We start from the raw sequence: 21,429 nt of genomic DNA, 5'->3' as shown, positions 1-21,429 counted from the left end.
TAATACTTCCAGCAAAGGGCAACAGGTGCCATCTGTGAGGCAGGAACACCTGGATGAGAGCTATCCCAGACCCTGAGGAGTAGTGACATGCTGTCCTAGAGTTGAGAGATTGTACAGGAACTACCTGAAACACCACAGGAGCTAGGAGCTCCTTCCTGGCCAAATGCACTTCTCAGGATCATTAAGGATAGTCTTATTGAACTTGAGTTTAACATAAAGTATGTTTCACCTGCAAATTTTATGTACCTGCAGTTGTCTGTTTCTTTTTCCATGTGGCAAATTTGGGTACATCTTTTCTGATGTACCTTTAATAGCTTTACTTAAGAGTTCAGAAATTTAACTCAGAAATAATGTGCATGCATGATTTTCAGGTCTGAATTATAAAACTGTAGTTTTTCCAGATTTTCTTGGACAATATCAATACTGGCCCTTAGCTCTGAATCAGCGCAAGATTCCTCTGATTGAATCTCATGTCTGCCAGTATTTCTACCAGGCCTTGGTGTCACTTTGTACAAGGACTTTGAAGTTTTAAAGTCTCCCTCTTTCCAAAACAGAGTGGACCACGTGGATGCTCTTAAAGGCAACATCACTGGAAGGATTTACCATCTGAAACTTTTAGCTGTGTATACCACTTATGAAGAAAGACTTCTTCTTATATTAGTACAGGTATTTCATGCAGAATAAAAGACATTAAATCAATTTCTATTTAATGCGTTTTCTCTCATGATTGCTCTTAATCTGCTTGCCAGAACTGCAAGTATTCACCCACTGCTTGTTTCCTCCTCCTCCAGCCTTTTTGTAGGTAAGAGAAGGGCTTTCTACCTGTTGCACATGGGGTGAGACTGGACTGGCAGTGTTTTCCAAGGCATAACCTTCCGGCCTCTGCCACCAAGGACAGTGAGGATTGCTGGATGCCAGTCAGAGCAGGAACATTTTAGCTCTGGAGGCCTCCTTCCCCCCCTAAGCTCCAAGATTCAGCTAACACACACTGTGAAAATGGGAGATGAGGACAAGGCTTTTGCTCCCTTTCCGTCGCCATGTAGGAGACAGAAGGTATCAGCACTCGCTGACTGATGCACCATTTTCTGAAAGAACGCTCACCTTTGGCTCCTGGAGAGCTGGAGAATGTGCTAAATACTTGCACAGATTTGGTCTGTCTGAATGTACTCTGCTTCACTCCATTGCCTGAGAGCAGCCTGCTCGTTGTACCAGAGCAGCAATGCTGGCTCTGCATGGAATGGATAAGCTGTATGCCACAGGACCTAGAAGCACAGCTCGGAAACTGTAGTTCATGGGAGAGCTGCTGCAGAGGATTAAACCACTGCTTCATGACTCACACTTTGGTTTTAAGAGACCTAGAAATGTGTTTTAAAAGGCAGGAAGGGGAAGGCAGGGGATCTGGAAGGACCAATGGACAGATGGTCAGATCAGAAAGCCTTCATAGGGAGAGGGCTGGGTGAGGAAGCCAGTGTTATGCCTTTGTGCAATTAAAGCTTTGGCATTTGTGATGATAATAAATTCATCTCTATACTGATGAATGATGTTGTAACATCAGATGTTGACTTCACTGCGCACTGAAGCGGAAGTTAGGCTGGCTCTAAGGAGATATCAATAAATCACATTTAGTGTAGCAGTGTGAGGCTCCAGCTTTGGGCAGCTGAAGTATTCACACGCATCCCTTCACCACTTTGCTCATGTAATCTTCTCTGAGTTTAGCACTAAAAGAAACCTCATGAACCACCATTGTCTGCATCTCTCTCACCTAGAAACACACTATGACTGCTTTTCCTGAATCCTAGTCAGAAACAAACATCCACGTGAGAAATGACGTTGATTTGGATGTGTTCCTCTGTATATAATAAGCTATGGTATACAGAGGAAGCGAAATGCTGGCTCAGGACTCCCGGGCTTACATCCTGGGCTTTTATTCCTTAGCAAAGAAGGCAATCTGTGATACCAAGCAGATGGCTGAAATATGCATCTTTCCTAAATTAAGCTACATGTGGAAGCCTGGAATCTATATAAGGTATGGAAAGCTGCAAGCAGGAGGAATGAAGGGGTGGGTATGAAAGAAGGAGGAGGAAAAGGCAGGGGGGTGGAGAGTAGCACTGGAGAACAGCAGTGGTCCAGCCCCTCTGATTCTGAAAAGCATCACCGGATCCTCTGGATAAAGACCAGCCTCATAGCAGGGCTAGGAGAGAGGATTTCTGCTCAGGGCTAAGACATGGTGAGTAGGCTTTTTGTCATCTGTCTTGTTGTTTGCTCTGGTGCAATGTCATGCCGTAAGCTCTGACACTCACGGAGACTCCAAGAGACTGTTATTTTGGGGTGGCTGCTTGTTTTCAAAGCATTGTTTTTGACTTATTTTTCAATCCACAGGACAAGTGCATGCCTGTGTTTACATAAATGCACATCCAATCTCTTCTTAAAGCAATAAACTACTGAAAACAGCCAAAGCTGTAAGGTTTAATGCACAACAGGCTGCTGGCCAGGGCAAGTAAAGATGCCCTGCTTCTCTTTCAGGTGCACAGCAGGGGTTTCTGCTCAGCTGCCTTCCGCTAGCACCAGGCTGCTGCTTCAGCAGCTCCCTGTGCAGGAGTTGATGCTGCCTTTCATACGGCGCAAGAAGAACATTTCAAGCGGTTATGCTTCTTTCAGGCTCAGGCGCAGAAGAAAATGGGGTGAAGGGAGCGGAGGTTTTGTCGGAGAAGAGCCTCCTTTTGTCACGGTCTGTCCCCACTCACACAAGGCTGGGCAGTCTTGGGCTCTGCCGCTGCCCCTGGGACCCCTTCTGTCGGGATGCTGCAATTAGGAACGTGCTTAATTTTACTATGGAAAAGCTGGAGCTACACAGAACAGCTGGCAGGGCTTAAAGGAAGGCTCAGGCTTCCCTACAGCACATAGCTAAGACTAAGCATTTAACTACGCATCCTCCTAGTATTCTTCTGGGGACTGTGAGTTTTTATTTTGTCTGCTTGGTGAAATTAAGATATAAGAAAAAAAAAAAAGCCAAAGTGTTTTTTAGAGAGAAAGCCATTGCCTGACCTAAATGTCTATGTAAATAATTGGGCATCCCGGGTTACCCGGCAGGGATGGGTGGCTGAGGGGAATGATGAGATACAGTCACCAGCAGTGCTGAGAGGAGAACACCAACGAGAGGCATGGTGTCAGAACAGGTCCGTGTGCCACACGGCTTTCTTTGAAAATAAGCATCCTCCAATTGTGAACCATGACTGCCCCTGGCTACGCCCTCTGTCCTTTCCCCCCTGCTCTTTTCTGTTTTCTGATAAAGAGGAGGTACTATCCAGAAGAAGTGAGAAGGTGAGCTTTAAAATCCTCTTTGGTTTTCCCCATAAGAACTATTGTGTTTATTCAGTCATTAGAAATAGCGTTACAGTGGTGTGGATGGGATCTCACTACCCTTTAGCAGGCATTGAACACAAGGTATGCTCACGGTTTTTAGTAAATGTTTCCTTTACTACTACTCATCTTCTGGGAGTGTGAAGGGTTTTGACAGTAAATAAACGGTCCTATTCCCAAAATAACCTCCACTTCGCTGGGAGCACAAGTTCTTCTTTCCGCATTGCTAATTGATTGGATCCTAAGCATTATAAATGAGCACCATCCACTGACTTTGCATGTAGCAGCGGCCTTTGACTCCTCATGCTTGTCTGTTAATGCACTTCAGGGCTTCCAGCCAGTGCGCAGCAAAACCCACCCAAGGGTGACTTGCCGTAGCAGGTAAGAGTCCCAGAGGGCTCAGTGCTTGGGTCTTTCCCTCTCCCGTTGTACGATTTGTCAAGAGATGCTCTAAAATATGCTTTGTTTTAAAGTGTGTCCATTTAAAGCATAACACATGCTCAGATGTCCCAACCAGACACATATTGCCAAGAAATGTAATTACGCTAACATCCCCATTTGGAATGAAGGGATAACATGCTCAAAGATAACTGATGCTCAGGATCTGAAGTCTCACTGATATGAAGCCACTTGTGGAAAAGAGATTTTGGACTCATTCCAGAATTGTACCCTAGGACACAAAAGCAGTGCAAATACAGTTTCACCCTTCTTTTTAAATGTAATAAACTTGAGAACTATGCCAGGTTGATAAAGCCTTCTGTTCAATAAAAGGGAAATGCTCAGAGGGAGGTAAAGTAGACCCCAGGTGGCCTGCAGAACTCTGCTCAGCGAGGCAGCACAGCCCCAGCTCCACAACATTCCAGTTTTACAAATTGACTCAATGTGAAAAAGGGGAAAGGGCACTCCTAGCTGCCCTGAAATACAACTTCTGCGTTCTGAATTTTGCTAATTTCTAGTCTCCAGGAAAGACAATTAGATATAAATCACATCAAACAAGCAAGAGAGAGTGTCCAAGCCAGACAGCTGGTAAGATTTTGGAATAGATGAACCTTAATTGTACTTTTCCCTGCTTAGCAAAAGTAATTTTGCTTATTAATTAAACCAAACTTGCTGAAGCCAGAGAGTTCATTGAAACTTTCTCTTCATAATCCTATTATTTCCATCTATGCACTTGTTGAAGCAAATACCCCTTCTTTTCCAGCAGGCTGATTTTCCTGGAGTTACATCCAGGAGGACTGGTATTGACTGGTACTGACACATTAATGCATCATCTATTTTACTTTTTATTAGAAGGTAACTAGGTGGAACCTAACCTTTGCCATGAGAGAAAAGCTAGTAATATATAAGATAATAATCTTATTATCATAACCCCAGAAGTCAAAACAAGTCTTCCCCCATTCCTCCACAGAGGGATGACCTCAGAAAATTCCCATATCTCACCTTGGGATCCATGGATGAATAGAGGCAAATGTGGCCTGCCCCTTCTCTGACCCACACACTGGAGGCACTGTTCAGACAGCTTGAGTCCCACCTGTACCGATCTCCCTCCGCCTGAACATCCAGGCCAGGGCTACACACTCTTCTCCACTTCCCCTGGCTGTTGAGCTGTGCTAAGGTAGAATTTAGGCCATCTGAAGATGGGTCGCATTATCCAGAATCTTACCTAATTCCATCTAGTCCTCAAAACCCAGGGCTATAAGGAATTTCTTTGGCTGACCTAAAACCAAGTCTCCTCAGCCCGCACACACGCTCACCTTCCCATTCTAAAACATTAATTCACTTGTAGATGAATCACAGACACAACAAAATCCCTTCTGTGTTTACAAGGCTATCAAACACCCTGCACAGATGGCATATGCTTGAACATGAAATAACTGCATTTTTGAGAAATATTATCCATATTTAACCCCCACCCTTATTCCAACGCTAACTCAACCTACTGATCTAATGCCTACTTAGAAGCTTGCAAAATCTCAGAAGTGAGCAGCTGGTGCGACTAAGAGAGATAGAAGTATAATTTGCTGCAGCTGGGAAGCCCAGCATGGCTGCACCTAGCACAACTGCAAATGATGATCAGCTGCAGCAGCAGGAGATTCAAGGGTGTGCTCTGTCCAAACAAGTGCTCATAAGTAATGGCAAAAGAGAGGTCAAGTGACGCAAATGAAGAAAGCATCCAGAGTTTGTTGGAAACAGGACAAACTAGCCTTGGGTAATGGACTGCTTGTTTCTGCAGGTTTCTGTTCTTTGTAGTGGAAACCAGTCCCTCACTTTCTCTTGATCCATGTGAAGAAGAAAGGTAATGCAAGTTATGTCCAAGAGGAGAGTAACTCAAGAGGAACAGAGACAGACAGCATTGTAGCTGAGTGCACAGGTCAAGAAATCCCACTGATGTACTATTTGAAAATGCCCAGAATAGTTTTTCACAGAATTTTGATTAACTTTACATAACCACTGACAAGGAACTTCCCCTTACACTGCTTCTTACTGCACTGGTACAACTTCTGGGATTAGAGATACACTTTGTGTTCCTGTGAGCACAGAAACTAGATATCCCAGTATGGGCCATTGCAACCAGAAGGGTTAAAGCATCAGCAAGTGTCAAAAGAGAGCAGCAGTGCATAATTATTTTTGTACTATATTTGAAAAGAAATACACTGATGATGAGGATAAAGAGGAACTCATAGGCAGGCAAGTTACAAAAAGTATTTTAAAAAGTCTGCAGGCTCAGGTATTTGGCACTCCTCTCCTGGAGCTCACATTTAATAATGGTTTTACCAGGGAAGATTCCCAAAATTGTGCTGTCGTTCAAACAGGATAAGCAGGATGATACAATGAACTAAATGCTAATTAGTCTGACAGGAATTCAGGGGAGGAATGAGAAAAAGTATATATGGGATTGAATAGAGGCATTAAACAATCAGGATACAAAGATGATGTTTAGATGCATAGTAGATTGTTCAATTTTTTTTTTTATCCTCGGACAAAACTGAAAAGCATAAAAACCTCTCAGAAGGATTTGTCTGTCTGCCTTATGACTGTCTGACCGAGAACCGTGAAGGCATGAGCCCTGCACAGCCTGCTGGCAGTGCAGCTTGTCTTCTGACACTGCGTGTGTTCTCAGTATAGATGTCACTTGGAACATCTGGGGTTTCACGTTATAACAGGGCACCTACTTCTGCTGGTGGAGACTGGGATGACAGATACGTCATATGTGGGACATCAATAACCAACATAGCGTTGGCTGTTTCTGGTTGTTTTCACAACTCTGTTGCAGTTCTGAGCACTGAATTTCTTCTCAGTTGCACCTTGCTTTTCAGAAGAGGAGTGTAGTCATGTCCCAGTGACCTATTTCTAAATATGCAAAACAGGCTTTCTGCAGCATCAGTGAACTGCAGCTATCTGACAGCGTAGTAAAATTTTTACTAGCTTTTATTAAGTATGCTCTGCAATAGTCACGTGCAGCCCCCAATGCAAGTAAACATGTCACCATCCCAATCACACCACCAGACCCACATCTATCACCACCTGCCAGGTTTTCCACAGCATCCATCCTCCTGATGCAGAATGCTCACACTTTCCCCTTACATTTTCTACCTTTTGTCTCTGGCCTACATTAAGTTGTAAATCCTGCCAGCCACCTGCCAGTTTGCAGATTCTATGGGCAATGGGCTGTCCCGACCTGTCTGCTGGGGCAGCTGACCTGTGCCTTTGAGATGCTGCTAGGGTACCGCTGCTCCAGTCCTTGCAACTGGTTGGCTCTGCAGGCTACTGACAGCTGTTGTGGTTCAAGGAAGCCTCAGCACTGCTCTGACTGTGACTTCAGGCATGTATAAAGGTTTATCTTAGTGCTGAATTTCAAGTTGCCCTTGCTGACTTTGTACTGGATACTGGTCTGGATCCAGGGATCTGATCTGACATCGCTCTCTAGGGAGTATTAGGATTAATAATTTTCATTTCATCAGAGCTGATAGATGTGGTTTGTCAAGGAGTGCTAAATGCAGCACTGTGTTGTTTGTATGCTTTTTAGAGTTCCATGGCTTTTTAAGTGGTTTTAGTTATGCATAAACAATTCAAAAGAAGACAAATATTTAATGAGATTTCATTAAGGAAAGCATGCATTTTCAAAAGCAGAAGTTTTTGTTCTGCTTTCTATCCACTAAAAGAATGGTTTCTCTGGCAGCTTTCAGGAAGTGACAGCTTCTTCCCTGACCTACCTTTATATAGCTCCATTGACTTGCAATTCAAGTTGACATAAGGCAGGGAAGAATCAGATGTGCCTATGAAATAACTGCTGGAAAACTGAAAGGATCATGGCCAGCGTAATTAGTAATTATATGTATGAAAACATAAACCAGTTCAATACTGAACTGTATAGGCATAGACCAAAGCTGACATCAATACAGGTATCAGAGTATGTTTAGAAATAGCTAAGCAACGTGCAATGCAGGTTCACTGTGCAATGCTCACAGTCCTCACACTAAATCCAAACACTTCTCCATTCTTACCGACAAAATGTTCTCAGAATCTCAGTTACCAACACACAGGGAGTGCTGTGGCCTCCCTGGGTCTGCCACATTTGTACACATACCTTCTGTTTCACTTATCTGGTTCTCATGCAATGCCAAGATTCAGTGATGGAAAATGCAGGTGACAACAAAGCCAGACACACAATGCTCTGTGGCTGCTCCCCAGCTGCAGTCTCTCGCGGTTTACAAGTGCTGTTGGGGCCGCAGGTAGCTGCAGATGGGCTCTTGCTCCAGGTGGGCTCCTCAGAGAATGTTAACTGACTGCTCATTGCCAGCCTTCCCCTAATAGTAGCTGTGTTCTGCTGCTTTCTTTACAGAAACAGATGTGAGGAAGCAGCAGTATGGAGCTCAAGAGAGGAAAGACCTTCATAAAATCCAGTGTGCAACATGAGAAAGTGCCACCAGCACACACCGCTCCTATAAACAGAGATGGCATGGGCAAGGACAAAAGGGCGGCTCTGGAGGGAAACCAAAGTGTAGCCCAAGTCCAGCTGGCATGTTTGGCCACCCACAAGAACTACAGATTTTCCAGCAGAGCAGCAAGGGGTGGGGCTGGTGACAACAGCCTGGAAAAGCCATCTGGGACCTCCTACAAACTCGTGAGGAAGAGTAAAACCCACGACTGTGTTAGTGAGGCTGACAAAAGTGAGCCGAGTGGCCCCAGCAGCAGGGTTTGTGAGGAAGGGTTTTCTGCAAAGGCCAAGGGGCGACTTGTCAATAGCGTCAGCTTTTCAGGGATGTCCAGTTCCAGCAGCAAGAAAGAGTGCGTGGTCAACCCCAGCCCGTCCGCCTGCAGCAGCCAGATGATTGATTACAGGAACTTTGTGCCACAGATGCCTTTTGTACCGGCTGTCGCAAAAACTATTCCCAGGAAGAGGATATCCCTCAAGAGATCAAAGAAAGGGCTCAGAGATATATTTCATATAAAAAAAAGTAAACCAGAAAGCCTCACATTCCTGGTTGAGAAGGACAAGAATCTGTCCTCCCCAGGCTGCAAGAGTGAGATGCCTAGGCGTCTTGCAAAGTCCCTTTTCAAAACTGGAGAAACATTTGCTGCCGACTGCTTGTCCCAAGACTGCTCGGACAATGAGCTGCAGTCCGACTCTTCCTATGACTGCTGCAATGCTCTGTGTGAAGATGTCGCATCTCTGAAGAGCTTTGACTCCCTCACTGGCTGCGGAGAAATCTTTGCTGATGAGAGCTCTGCTCACCTGGAGCTGGAAGGCAACAAAGAAGTCCTGGTGAGACGGAGCAAGCACAAGGAGAGCCCTGTCATGGGCTCCTTCCAGGGTGGCGTGGAGCAGCTGGCCTCCCCTGGCCAGAATGAGGCCGTTGAATTTGCAAAGTTTTGGGACAACATTAACAAATCAGTGAGGCTGCATCAGAGCATGCTGTTTGATAAGAAGGTACTGAAGATCCCCGGTTCTGACAAGGGAAAAGCCGGAGGCCAGGCTGCTGCACCTCCCACAGGCCCCCAGATGCCACCTGATAAAGATAGGGACAATTCCAAAGAGAGCTCCACAGAAACTGGAACACCAAAGAGTGACAACCAGGAATCCATATCCACAAGTGATGAAGGCTACTATGATTCATTCTCTCCTGGACAGGATGACGAAGTGAAGGAAGCTCAGACCCCTGGGGTCCCAGGCAGATTTCCAAGAGACAGCTACAGTGGAGATGCCCTTTATGAACTCTTCTATGACCCAAATGAAGTAAAAATAAACCCAGTCGTAGATGATGACTTGTGTACATCTGAAAGCATTTCAGAACAAGCCATTGAAATCCCCTTGTCCATCTACAGCTTTCATGTTGGAGCTGAGGAAAACATGGCTTCCCAGCCAGCTGTAGACATTATCAGCCAGGGATTTTTCCACAGCACGTGGAAAGGCAAAGAATGCTTGCTAAAGCTCTGTGATACTGAGCTTTCACTAACCATGGGGATAATAAACTGGCTGCGAAAACATGCGGGGCTTGTTTCCTCCCCAGGCTCTCTGCAGAGTCCCAGATCACAGCCAGAAGAGTGTAATGACTCACTGATCACTCCCAGTCCCAGTCCAGAGCAGAAAGTTAGCACAGAGGCTCAGCAGGAGAAAAAGAGCCAGGAAGAATCTAATACACCTAACCTAGGGGTGTTTTTGGATGAAGGCAAGGCTGCAACCCAGACCTCTTCAGTAAATGTTGCTGAAAGAGACTCCTCCGCTCACACAGCTAATCTGGCCTTCCAAGGAAGGGAAGGGAGCCACTGCCAGGACTCACCTACAGTGCCTGGGGCTGTGGAAACCACCGGAGCATCAAACAGTGTACCACAGTCATGGGCTAACGGGGACGACATGCAGCCATCTTCAACTGAGGATGAGAAGGTGACAATGTCAGAAGGATGCCAGATATCTGGAGGTGAAAACCCCCTGACAGAAAGTTTGAGCAGACACAGTGGCTCACAGAGCTCTGAAAACCCTCTGCTAAATGACAATCATGATGTAGAGTCTTGTTATTCCCACAAGACTGCTGCGACCTCACCCCTGGATCCCCTGGAGAGGGAGGACAGAAGTGAAGCAGTATACCACTCCCTGTCCATGTGCAACGAGCTGCTGCAGCCTCTCACTCTCAGACACTTCCAGGGCTACATCAGCCCCACAGCGCAGGAGAGCAGCGTTGGCATAGTGCAGCTCTTGGAGCAGTGCATGACACAAATGGCATCATTAAAAATCAGCTACGACAGCAAGTACCTGGAAGACAGCTGTGTTGAAAATGACGTGAACAATATTATCTGTAAGATGTCTCAGTACAAAAACAAGCTATTGTTGCAAAATGAATGCAACTGCACTGACCAAAAGTCAGAATACTGCAGTATTCCCCACACAAATCAATACAATTATGAAACGGATTTCCAAGCCAGCAGTCTGTATCATTTGAAGCAAAACGGGGAGCAAATTTGCTCTGAAGATCAGAAAAGCAGAGCAAAAATCCTAGATGAAGTCACTAGAGGCACGATCAATTTTGAATATGCCCAGCTAAATAGCAAAGCACTCTCCTATTTAAAAGACTTCACATTTGAGCTCAGTGCGGGTGATCCAGCTTCTGCAGCTCTCAGCAGGCCCACGTTCCTACCTCTCCCCAGCACACCTGCTGCCCCACCAGCCATGCACAGCCTGCCCCTCACCCCACAGTCCTGGGGGGCTGAGAAGCACAGCCCAGGGCCCTGGGGCTGCATGGCAGGAGGGGATGCCCTGTGCACCCACCCAGAGGCAGCAGCCCCAGACAGCACTGTGATGGGGAGCAGCCACCTGTAGCATATCGTGCTGAGAAGGTGAGTGCTCATGGGAGTCTGACAGGAGCGTGTGGCAGGTTGCGTCTGTCCCCTGCTAGCGGAGAGGCACCTATGACTGTGTGGTCTGACATGTGCTTGGGGTTCTCACAGTTTTCCAGTTTCGCTGCTCTTAGCTTTCCCTTCAGTGTGGCAGGTGAGAGTATTCAGAATGTAAATTTCACTGCTCCCAAACGAGGGACCATGTACAGCAACATCACCTTCACTGAGCCTCACGAATTCCATGCAAATGCTGAAGCCTTATCTTCCACCCGGTGCAGAAGGCTTTACACAAGTTGAAGCAGTGAAACCTTTTCTTTCCTCTTCTCCCGGATCTGTTGTGTTTGAAACAAAAGCAGGGATGTGGTTGCCTGGCCACAGAGTGCAGTAAGCACCCTGCCTGAGCCCTCACCACCAAGTCACAAAATGCTCTTCCTACCTAATGACAGCTTAAAACCTGGGCCCTGCTTCCCCTCAGTGTAAACTGGGCATCAGACAGCTCCCTCCTGCAGCACTTCCTGTGAGCTGCTGGGGACAGCCAGGCACAGGCTGTGCTAAGTCACAGGGAACTGGGCATGCTGTCCTGCAGGGCTGCACCTACAGCGCACCCTGGTGCAGGGGGAAAGCCCACAACAGCTGCTGGAGGTGTCCCAGAGGGTACTGCTCCCTGCAAGGCTGCAGGCCTGGTGTCCTTCTGCAGATGCAGCTGTCTCAGGCCAAACAGCGCTGGAGCTGCAGCAATGTTGTGCTCAAGAGGGAAATTCCAGGGGCTGTGCTGCACCTCAAGCTTTGAAAGTCCTTGAGCCACACTTACATAGCATGGGGACATCCAGATCCTGGTCTCTGATGTGGGGTAAGACACTCTGCTGTACAGAAGGCAGAACTGTGGTGCAGCCATGGCGCTAGTTCAGATCTGTCCATCACAGGGCTTTGGGCTACAGCAGACACCGCCTATAAGATATGGCTTTAACTCGGCTCCAGGTGGGAAACCCTCTGTCCCCCACTTGCTGAGAGGGTTATGTCCAAGCAGGATAAAACACACATAAGCTCTCTGCCATGTGCCTTGGCAAATCTGACAAACCAGCTGCATGCTGAAAAGGTGCCTTTGGAGGTGTTGGAAGATGGCAGGAGGCTGCAGCAAGGGCAGGGGCGGCAGTAAGGAACAGCTTGTTACTGCAGAGGGGGACCCAGGGAACACATCTGGCCCTGGCTGACAGCACTGTGACTGCTCCCTGGCATCTCCAAAGGCTTCTCAAGCAGCAGAAAACAAGGGCAGTGTTTCTCTCTGCATGAGCCCAAAGCAGCCTTGCAATTTCAAACCTAGGGAGACTCAGCTATGTACTCTGCTACCTACATCTTCATGAAGATGCCCTTCATCACTCAGATCCCCCAAGACAAGGGAGGAGGGTTTCAGGGGTCTCTGCAGACCGTCTTCAGTCCCCCTCACAGAGGCATAATCCAGTCATAAGTTCAGCAGTTTGTGGTCACAGCTGGTACATGTAAGAAACCAGTGCTCGGCACAGATCTGTCTGCGTATGGGCCCAATAGTTGCTGTTTGCTGTATTAGCACACAGAGTGCTGCAGCGTGGCAACAGCTGGATGGAACTGCACAGTGAGCAGGCAGAGCGGTGCCAGGGAACCACTGCACTGCATCAGTACTCAGACCTGCAGTGGCAGGAGTGTCACACAGCTCATGTGCTGTCACCGGAGTCCAGAGAGAAGATAATTTTTTTTCCAGAAGGGGTCTGCTGATTTATGACAGAGGTTTCTCTAATGGTAAAACGAATAGCATTTTAAAACTTTTAAAACTTTAAAACTAAAATGGCATTTAACACTGTCAAAAGAAATGGCTGTGGTGACAGATAGAAACACTGCCATGTGACCAAATTTTCCAGCCCAATGTCTTCTCCCCTGCCTCTACTACCAGATGGCTTACGGGTCTGCTGGAAATCTTGTCTATTTTTGGAAGGTGACTCAGGGTCTTTGCCTTACCCATGGGGGTGGTGGTGTACAATGGGCAGCATGCAAACATGGTGTCAACTCTGAATCCATGGAGATAGGCATGCATCACCAAGAAGCACTCCTACTGTGGACACGACTGTGCAAACTCCAGGAGCTTACCCATTAAGAGTACTCTGAGGTTCACTGTTTTGCCAAGCCAGAGCCAGCACCCCGCTTTGGCCCTCAGAGCAAATGCTGCATAAGCAGCTCCAGCACAGCCCTTGCTCCTCCCATGGACTCTCATGGTGGGGAAGGTCATCTTTCTTGCCATTTATTGCAGATAGAGGAAAGGTTGATGTCAAAAGCCATTCAGATCTCTGGGTATTGTCACCCAGTCTTCACATGTTTTTGTACCCACAGGAGCAAACACACCCACCCTCTCTGCTCCAACTAGTGTGCAGGGTTTCCCTTAGCCACACTTGATCCCCTGGACTGCTCCACCTTGCATAGCTAACAGTATGAGAAACACCAGCCTGAGCTCTTCTTCTGTTTCTCTCTTTTTTGACAAAAATTTGCAAATGCCTCATATTTGATCTGACCAGGAATTTGAACTGTGATGGTAAATATCATCCTTATACGGGGATACAGAAGGGTTAAGCAGACATTGGAAATTATCAGTAAAAAGTTCAATGAATGGCAGAAATATCATTCTTCAATGTAGAAAGGCTAGGACTTAGGAAGCAAATGCAGTTCATTTCTGAATATGGGGAGAATTCCTGGATTTGTGGAATCATCAGCTGTGGAATCCAAGCTGCAGAAGTCTGTGCTTTTCAGCTAGTTGCTTTCCAGTAGGAAACTCTTCAGCCTCCACAAGGGAACTTTGTCCCAAAGCAGTGTGTTGGGATCTCTTTTCCTGACTGCGAAAATCTCTGCAGAAGAGGCAGACCACCCCAGCGCCCCAGTGACTGGGCACGGGCAGGCAGAGCTCCCAGCAGACCTCAGCCTTTCAGAACACAGAGCCATTTCTACCACACAAGGTGGTGTGAAATGTATCTTCTGTTAGCTGGTAGAAACGGCAGAGCAGCAAAATGCACGCGTGCTCCCCTCGCTATGTGCTCTCATTTCATTCAGATGCTGAGCATTATGCACTGGTTGATGCTTTCAGATGTGTTTCAGTGATAGCACTAAATTGAGTGTATTGGAATAACCTTACCCTTGGGTCAGAAAAGAATAGATAACTTTCCATCAAAGAGGGATTGCCGTAATATATAGGGCAGCTGTAGATGAAAGGAGACAGTGTATGTGATTGCTGTTATCAAGGAACCGTGATTCAGAAGCTACACTGCAAAGTGACACAGGAATGTGTATCCAATCCTCACCAACAAAAGGGCTACTCACAGCCTAGGCAATTTCTGTAATGCTTTTTAATTGCGCCCAGTTCAATTTTATCCCCTTTGTCTAAAAAAAGGCTGCATTTCTGCTCGACAGATATCCTCTATCTGCAAAGCATAGGAAAGGTGGAGACTGCAGGATTTAGGCTCAACAAAAAGACAATGCAGAACTGTGCCTCATCTGCAGATAGGCGATGGTCTGATAAATTACAGTATTACTTCCCAAAATGTCCACAGAGATTTCTCAATTGGTGAAAACATGAATGCAAAATCCCTCAGAAATACACAGTAACAAGTCAGAAGCCTGGAGCAGTACATCTATATGTTCCCATGCATTCTCCATGGTATAGAAGAGTGGTCCTCTCCTCAATCTCACATAATGAAATGTAAAAACAATAAAATGCAGAGACAGCCAGCACACGTGCTGCATTGGCAGTGCCTCTGGCTCTGAAACATACACTTTCCTAATGTGGTCTGCCCAGATTGTCTTGCACTGAGGCAACTATTGAAATCTCCTCTGACAGTCCACCAGCCACACACACACACACACACACACACACACACACACACACACTCCCATTCAGACAAATGCATTGCAAAGTAGAAATGTACTGCTTGTCACATACAGTCCCACATAACCAAAGAGGGAGGCAGAGGGGACAGGTCATAGCCTCTGCTGACACATTGGAGTGTTAGCCACCATGTGCCCAGATACTTGGGCTAAATGCTAAATTGAACAATTTTCTCTCTCATTAAACACTGTTGTTGCTGGACTTGGCTCTGTCTCATTGTCCTGTCTTCATGGGTCTTTCTCATCCACGCTTACTCTACCCAAAATCTGAATCCTATCAGGATGAAGAAATATTCTTGCCAGCTTTTTCGGTACAGAAGGGTTTTTCAGCAGCGTTATCAGCACAGATGATCTCTTTAAAAGCAGATGCACTGTAATGTTGTGAAATGGGTTTCATTTTAAAACTGAAGAGATTGATTTGCTATTTTACTTGCTATTGCAGCAGGATTGTTTCTATGGATACAGTCTTACAGGGTCTCTATTTTTCCCCTGTTTTCAACAGTACAGAAAGCTAAATTCTCATCTTCTTTGCATTAGCATAAATATGAAGCCAGGGGAATGATTCCCAGATTTAACACTGTGAGCAGAATTTGGCTCCCTGTGTCCTTCAGCTTCACATTTGAGATCTTGAGGGGGATGGTGATGGATGAGAAAGAAAAGGAGAGCACATGGGTGAGGGATGGGACATAGGAAACAAACACAGCCAGCATGTCTGTGTGAGAAACAGAGAGAAGACAAGGCAGAAAGCAAATAAATTAATGGCTTGTTTGGGGTGTGACGCAACTGAAAAAGTGTGAGTCAGGTTTTGGCTACAGAAGTCTTTGACCTTATAGTATCTGCTTGAAATTCAGCCAAATACTGTCCCATTTGTTTTAATGAAAGGATGAGTCAGATTGCCATTTGGAAGAAAATTTGCTTCCCTTGCATTTTGCTGTGATGCCCAGGATGATATAAGGGTAGGGAAAAGAGCAAAATACTGGCCGTCACAGTGAAAGGCATGCAGCTGTGCTGTTCTAGGATAATGGTAAGGAAAAGTAGCACAGAGGGAGCTGCACAATGAGCCATGCTTCTCTGACTACGAATTCTTTTAAGGAAGTACTCCAAACGAGCACTTTTTCCCATCAGTGGAAGGCTGTTCTGGTTTAAGCATTCTCCTCCTCAGTTCCTCAAGGAATGCTACACTGTGTGCATCTGGTGTGGCACTTTTCTTATGGCATTAGAACCAGGGGCACTGCATCTCATTTACAACATTTGGAGGTGAGAAAATAGTTCCCAGTTTTTGGACAGCATCACAGATCACGAGAGGGAGGAGCGAAGAAGTGTTGTATGTTAGATTCTTCCCATTGAGTACACCATTAAATCTAACCCTCTCTCTTCAAGCTCTGTGGGAGGCCCATTGAAGTAGGGCTTAAAATATCCTGTGGTGCTTAGCAGGAGTGGCAGCTGGTGTTGGCAATTGCACAAACGACACTGTGAGATTGCAGCCAGCAAGTTTTCTCTTCCTTCAAGGTGATTCCTTGTGTGTGGGTCAAGGTACAGAGATTATTGGAGATCCAAGAAAAGGAAAGGTCCTCTTCATCCTTATTTCTGATTGAATGATTCTCACTTCACAACAGAGCACAAGGTATGAGAATTCAGATTTTATTGGTCCTTACTCTCTCTAGCAATCATAACTAACTGTGGTATCTTTCTCTCCAAATTTACTTGTTTCCCCTTCACAAAAGGTTTCCTTGCAAGCTGCCCCACACAGACCCAACTCTTTCCCTCCACATGCTTGTAGATTCCTGTTGCTCCTTCCTGGCTGGCCCCACCTACCACAAAACCTCTTCCCAACATACCTGCAGAGTTGGCACCTCCTCAAGGTCATTATTACTCCCCAACAATTCTCTGCACCCCCAGGAACACAAAACCTCTCTCAAGTGGTCAAAGTCTCCTCCCCAGGCAAATAAGATCTCTCCATCCCCACCTCAGTGGCTGAGCCCGATGGGGTGGGGACAGCGGGGAGAGCAATGTTACAGTGAAAGCAAAGCCATGATTTAGAACTGGCCCTTTGCTCCAGCAAGGCTGCACTAGCCAGGGCTCCTCTCTTCTCTGCTTTATCCTGCAAAGGAGATGTGCTGAGCCTACAGAATCTCAGTCCACAGCAAGTTGTAAATCACTATGCACAAAATGAAAATCGAGTGTTCAGCATGATGTCAAAATGTGCAGGCTTGCACAGAACCCCCAATGCTATGCCTTCAAAAGTTCTGTTAACTCCAACAGCAGCCTCAAAACTGAGCCTCGGGTCGGTGCTTTGGTCACACTGTCCAAGACAGGTCACACTGTCCTCCTTGAGAGGAGGACAGTAACTGATGGTGACAGGGAGGGAAGCACCACAACCTAAGATTAGGCAGGATTAAGGATTTTTGTCTCCTTGTTTTGTTTTTCCATCTCGCAGGCAAGAGAGGGGAAAAAAGACACAGTGGCTTCAGAGCTGTGATACTGTTGTGGTTTAACCCAGCAGGTGGCTCAGCACCACACAGTCCTTTGCTCACTCCCTCCTTCCCAGTGGGATGGGGGAGAGAGTTGAAAAAAAACCAACGAAATAAAGCTCATAAGTTGAGATAAAACTATTTACTATGATAGAGAAAAGGAAAAGAGTAATAGTTATGACTATATATATATATAAATACATGAATGTAAAAAACAAGTGATGCACAAGTAATTGCTCACCAACCCCCAGACCCAGCTAGCCCCAGAGCAGTGTTGGAGTGCGAGATGAAGTCCCACCCCCTTGAAAACTCCTTCTGCATGATGTCACATGGTATGGAATATCCCTTTGGCCAGTTTAAGTCAGCTGTCCTCACTCTGTTCCCTCCATGTTCCTTGGGCCCTTCACTGAGAACTGACTTGGCTCTGTACAACACTGCTTAGCAGCAGCCATAAACATCGGTGTGTTATCAGCATTGTTTTTCTCCTAGAACAAAAACAGCATCATACCAGGCACTCTGAAGAAAACAGTTCCATCCCATTGAAACAAAGGCAGATACAAAACCCAGGAGATGCTTGCAGAGGAATCAGCTGACATCAAATTCCCTCTGACTTCAGTAAGAATGGAGGTGGAGCCTTCTGTATAGCAGGACACATGCTGGGCAAGACACTGCACCACACATTTTCTCAGCTCTAGCTTTTTTTAGGGAGATTTTGCCTTCTGTTTCCATCTGCACATTTAGGAAATATTCAGTTAGGTGTTATCCTTAATTTGCCATGGTGCAGTTGCATTTCTGATATAAGGGAAGGTTGTATTTTATACAGACAGCCAAGGGGGCCTGTCAGCAGCATGAGAACCATTGAGAAAATGGAGAAGCTCCCCCATCTGTCTGCTTTAAACAGAGGATGCTCCAGTTTGTGGCTTAGAGAAATGCAAGCTAAATCTCCCTTCCTCTTTCATTCTATCTTCCTTCAAACATTCAGGCGAGTTGGGTTTTCCTCTTAAAAAGCACTAAATAGACTGTTGCTATAGTGACCAACTCCCTCAGACCTGGTTATAATTAAGATAGTGGTCTAACCACCTACAGAATACATTTTGCAAAAAAACAAAACAAAACAAAAAAAACCAACAACACCAAACCAGTTTACAGCTTCCTGAGTAACAACTGAATGTTTTGAGTTTACTTTGGTTAGGTTAGTTTGCAGGAGCGTTTAAGTGTTTGGAAGTAGCTTGCTAAGTAACTCAGCAAAAAGATGGCAAGAAGCAGCAGGGTTGCAACCTAAGGTTTTATTTTTTTTGCTACCTTCTTAAAGCTTCAATGAGTAACAAGACAGCGCTTTAATAATCTCAGCTCTCATGAGTGCTCTTCGACTCTAATCTGTATAAATTTGAAACATCTAATGAATCATACTTACAAATGTAAAAATGTCCTTGGCTTTTTTTGCACTTCAAAAGCTGTTTGACTTGAAAACACATAATAAAGCTAATCAAAAAAATCTGTTAGATTATGTTAGATTTCCTTCAGTGTTTATTAAAAGGGATGGCAGCTAGTCTGTATGATTGAGTGCTATCCTTGAAACACAAATTAAGCATGGATGAGATTCATTTAAAAATGACAGTTATTGCAGATTGAGAGCTGTATGATGAGAATGACAGAAATGTGAGGGCTTCATGTTATGAATTTTTATAGAGATATACATATGTTCAGACATTTAAAAAGAAAGGAAACCTAAAAATGAAATGAATATCCTGATATGCAACCCTTCTTCAAAAATACAGCAGGGAAAAAAGGGGCATTATTTACATTTAAGAAGTGTTGGTTCCACATTCTGACTTAATCCAGGTTAAAATGCATCCACAGAGAGACCTCAGCGTTAGATTTTACATGTGTGATTTTTGAAGTTCAGAAGGAATTGTAGGAAAGTAGGCATCCCACTACACTCCTTTGTTCTTCCTTCTCCCTCAGAGAGTTCTAGGCAAATCTATTTGAAGCGCTGGTAAAGCATCCTCAATGAAATGAACCCATTTTGATAACTCAGTCAAATGAAAGGTATTCTAACATTCCTGATGGTATTTTATGTAGCCTAGTGCCCTTAGGAGCAATTTGGACAGTACTTCTTTGGTAGGACTGAAGTCTGAAAACAAGGTAGACATTCAGTTAAGGCTGGATTATTGCCAGCTCTAATCAAGTAACAACAAGGAGAAAGGCTCTAAAGGCCAACCCCACTGCCTACTGCACTATTTTAGAACCCACGTTCTGTCTATTGCTCCCTTGACCACTGGAGCATATACTTTTACATTATAAAAGGTAAAGACAGTGTTCCCATCAGAGTATACTGAAACTGTAATGCCCATGACCCACAGTAATACAATCTAATAGCCTTCAAATTATACAGGAACATAAAATGCTTGAGTAACTTAGAGCTTCCCAAGTAAAACTAGCGTGTACTGCAGCGTGTCTCAAGCTTACTTAATTAAAGGGCCATACAGCCACTGAATATATAAAAAATCCACTGATGAAGCAGTCTTTTAAAAGAAGTCCTAAAACAAGGCAACTTTCATTTATCTCAAGAAAATTTATTCTAAATATTGACTACACATTCATTACTACTATTTTGCTACTTTTTGTTTTGGAAAAATGGATGCTTTCCACTTTATTTTCTGAGCTGTTTTACCAGTGATGCTGTAATATTTTAGGGGCTGGTAGTAACCCCAGAACATCAAGTTGAAGAGTTCTCTTCAGAGCCCTCCAGAAAGTCTAGATGTCATAACCAGAAAAGGGAAGTTCCACCTTTCTGGTCATCTTCTTCCTTCTAGAATAGTTCTAGTCTTTATCAGCCACTATTTTCTACCCTAACACCTTTCCCATTCCTGGTCTTCCTGTCAATGCCTTAATTGCTCCTTAGGAAAGCTGTATTTTTGTGGGGCCAATTCCTGTAGTTCATTTCCAGCCTAACAACCAGTAAATTGACAGAAAACTATTCCCAAGACCTGCAGGATTTTCCTCAGAAATCAGTGTCACTAATCCTCATCATGTGTATGCTCAGTAGGGCAGGATTCTTCCTTAAGCTGAATTGTAATATGTCAGGAGTTACACTATCTTCCTTTGTTAGCTAAAGAAATAACAAAAGAGGTTATAATAGCATTGGATAGTAACAATTACTGACTCAGTCCTGATTAGCAGAGGGACCTCAGCCCTTTTTGGCTTCTCTTCGGGTAGGCAGGTGATTGTAGTTCCAAGTTGCCCAGACAGTGAGACAGTGCTGGAAAAAACAAACAAATAAATATTTTCTCAATTTCCTTAGCTAATGTTGTACCTTACACTTTCCTGAAAGGAATGGAAAATAAAGCCTTTCAAATGAATGAACCAGGTGGGATGTAGACAATAATTAGGATTTTTCATATAGCAAACATCTTTATCCAGAAAGTCAACAGTAAATAATAAATCATGATATGTATCCTGGTAATGTATTTTAAGCTTAAGAGGCAATTTATTGAGAGGCACAACCAATTTCTTGGAGGAACGCCCTATAAAGCTACTTATTTTTCTATTGCCACTCAGAAAAGATTTATGGGATAACAACAGATGAACATGACAAAACAGATGGGTTACTCTTTGTCGCAACGCGTACGCCGAAGTCACCCACTGTACCAATATGGTTATCGCGTAGTGCTTAATTTATTGCAATTCGACTACAACATTTATAGAGCATCAGGTAGGTGTCGTGCACTACAACACTGCTAATTGGACAGCGGTTATCATCACATAGGCATTCTTGCAGTTAGATAGTGGTTAGCAGTCCTGTAAAGCACAACCTGGAGGCGTAGATGTTCGACCTTGCAACACGGCAGCTGTTCCTCGTCTC

General features: G+C 45.0%; 1 protein-coding gene and 1 long non-coding RNA gene across 2 annotated transcripts; one reads left to right on the top strand and one right to left on the bottom strand.

The window, feature by feature from the left end:
* AMER3 (APC membrane recruitment protein 3) lies at window positions 2,140-15,295 on the top strand. Its single transcript, XM_021396780.1, has 2 exons — window positions 2,140-2,227; window positions 8,204-15,295. The coding sequence occupies exon 2, from the start codon at window positions 8,228-8,230 to the stop codon at window positions 11,174-11,176; it is 2,949 nt and encodes a 982-aa protein (XP_021252455.1). The 5' UTR covers window positions 2,140-2,227; window positions 8,204-8,227; the 3' UTR covers window positions 11,177-15,295.
* Window positions 2,428-5,313, bottom strand: LOC110398820. Its single transcript, XR_002438640.1, has 3 exons — window positions 5,115-5,313; window positions 4,801-4,970; window positions 2,428-2,802 (listed from the first exon to the last, which is right to left on the bottom strand). It is a non-coding gene; the product is annotated as an uncharacterized LOC110398820 (long non-coding RNA).

The sequence above is a fragment of the Numida meleagris genome, chromosome 4 (genome assembly GCF_002078875.1).
Source record: "Numida meleagris isolate 19003 breed g44 Domestic line chromosome 4, NumMel1.0, whole genome shotgun sequence".
In the NCBI taxonomy this organism is placed as follows: Eukaryota; Metazoa; Chordata; class Aves; order Galliformes; family Numididae; genus Numida; species Numida meleagris.
Note: the sequence above shows the minus strand (reverse complement) of the source record. Positions and strands in the feature narration are given on the sequence as shown.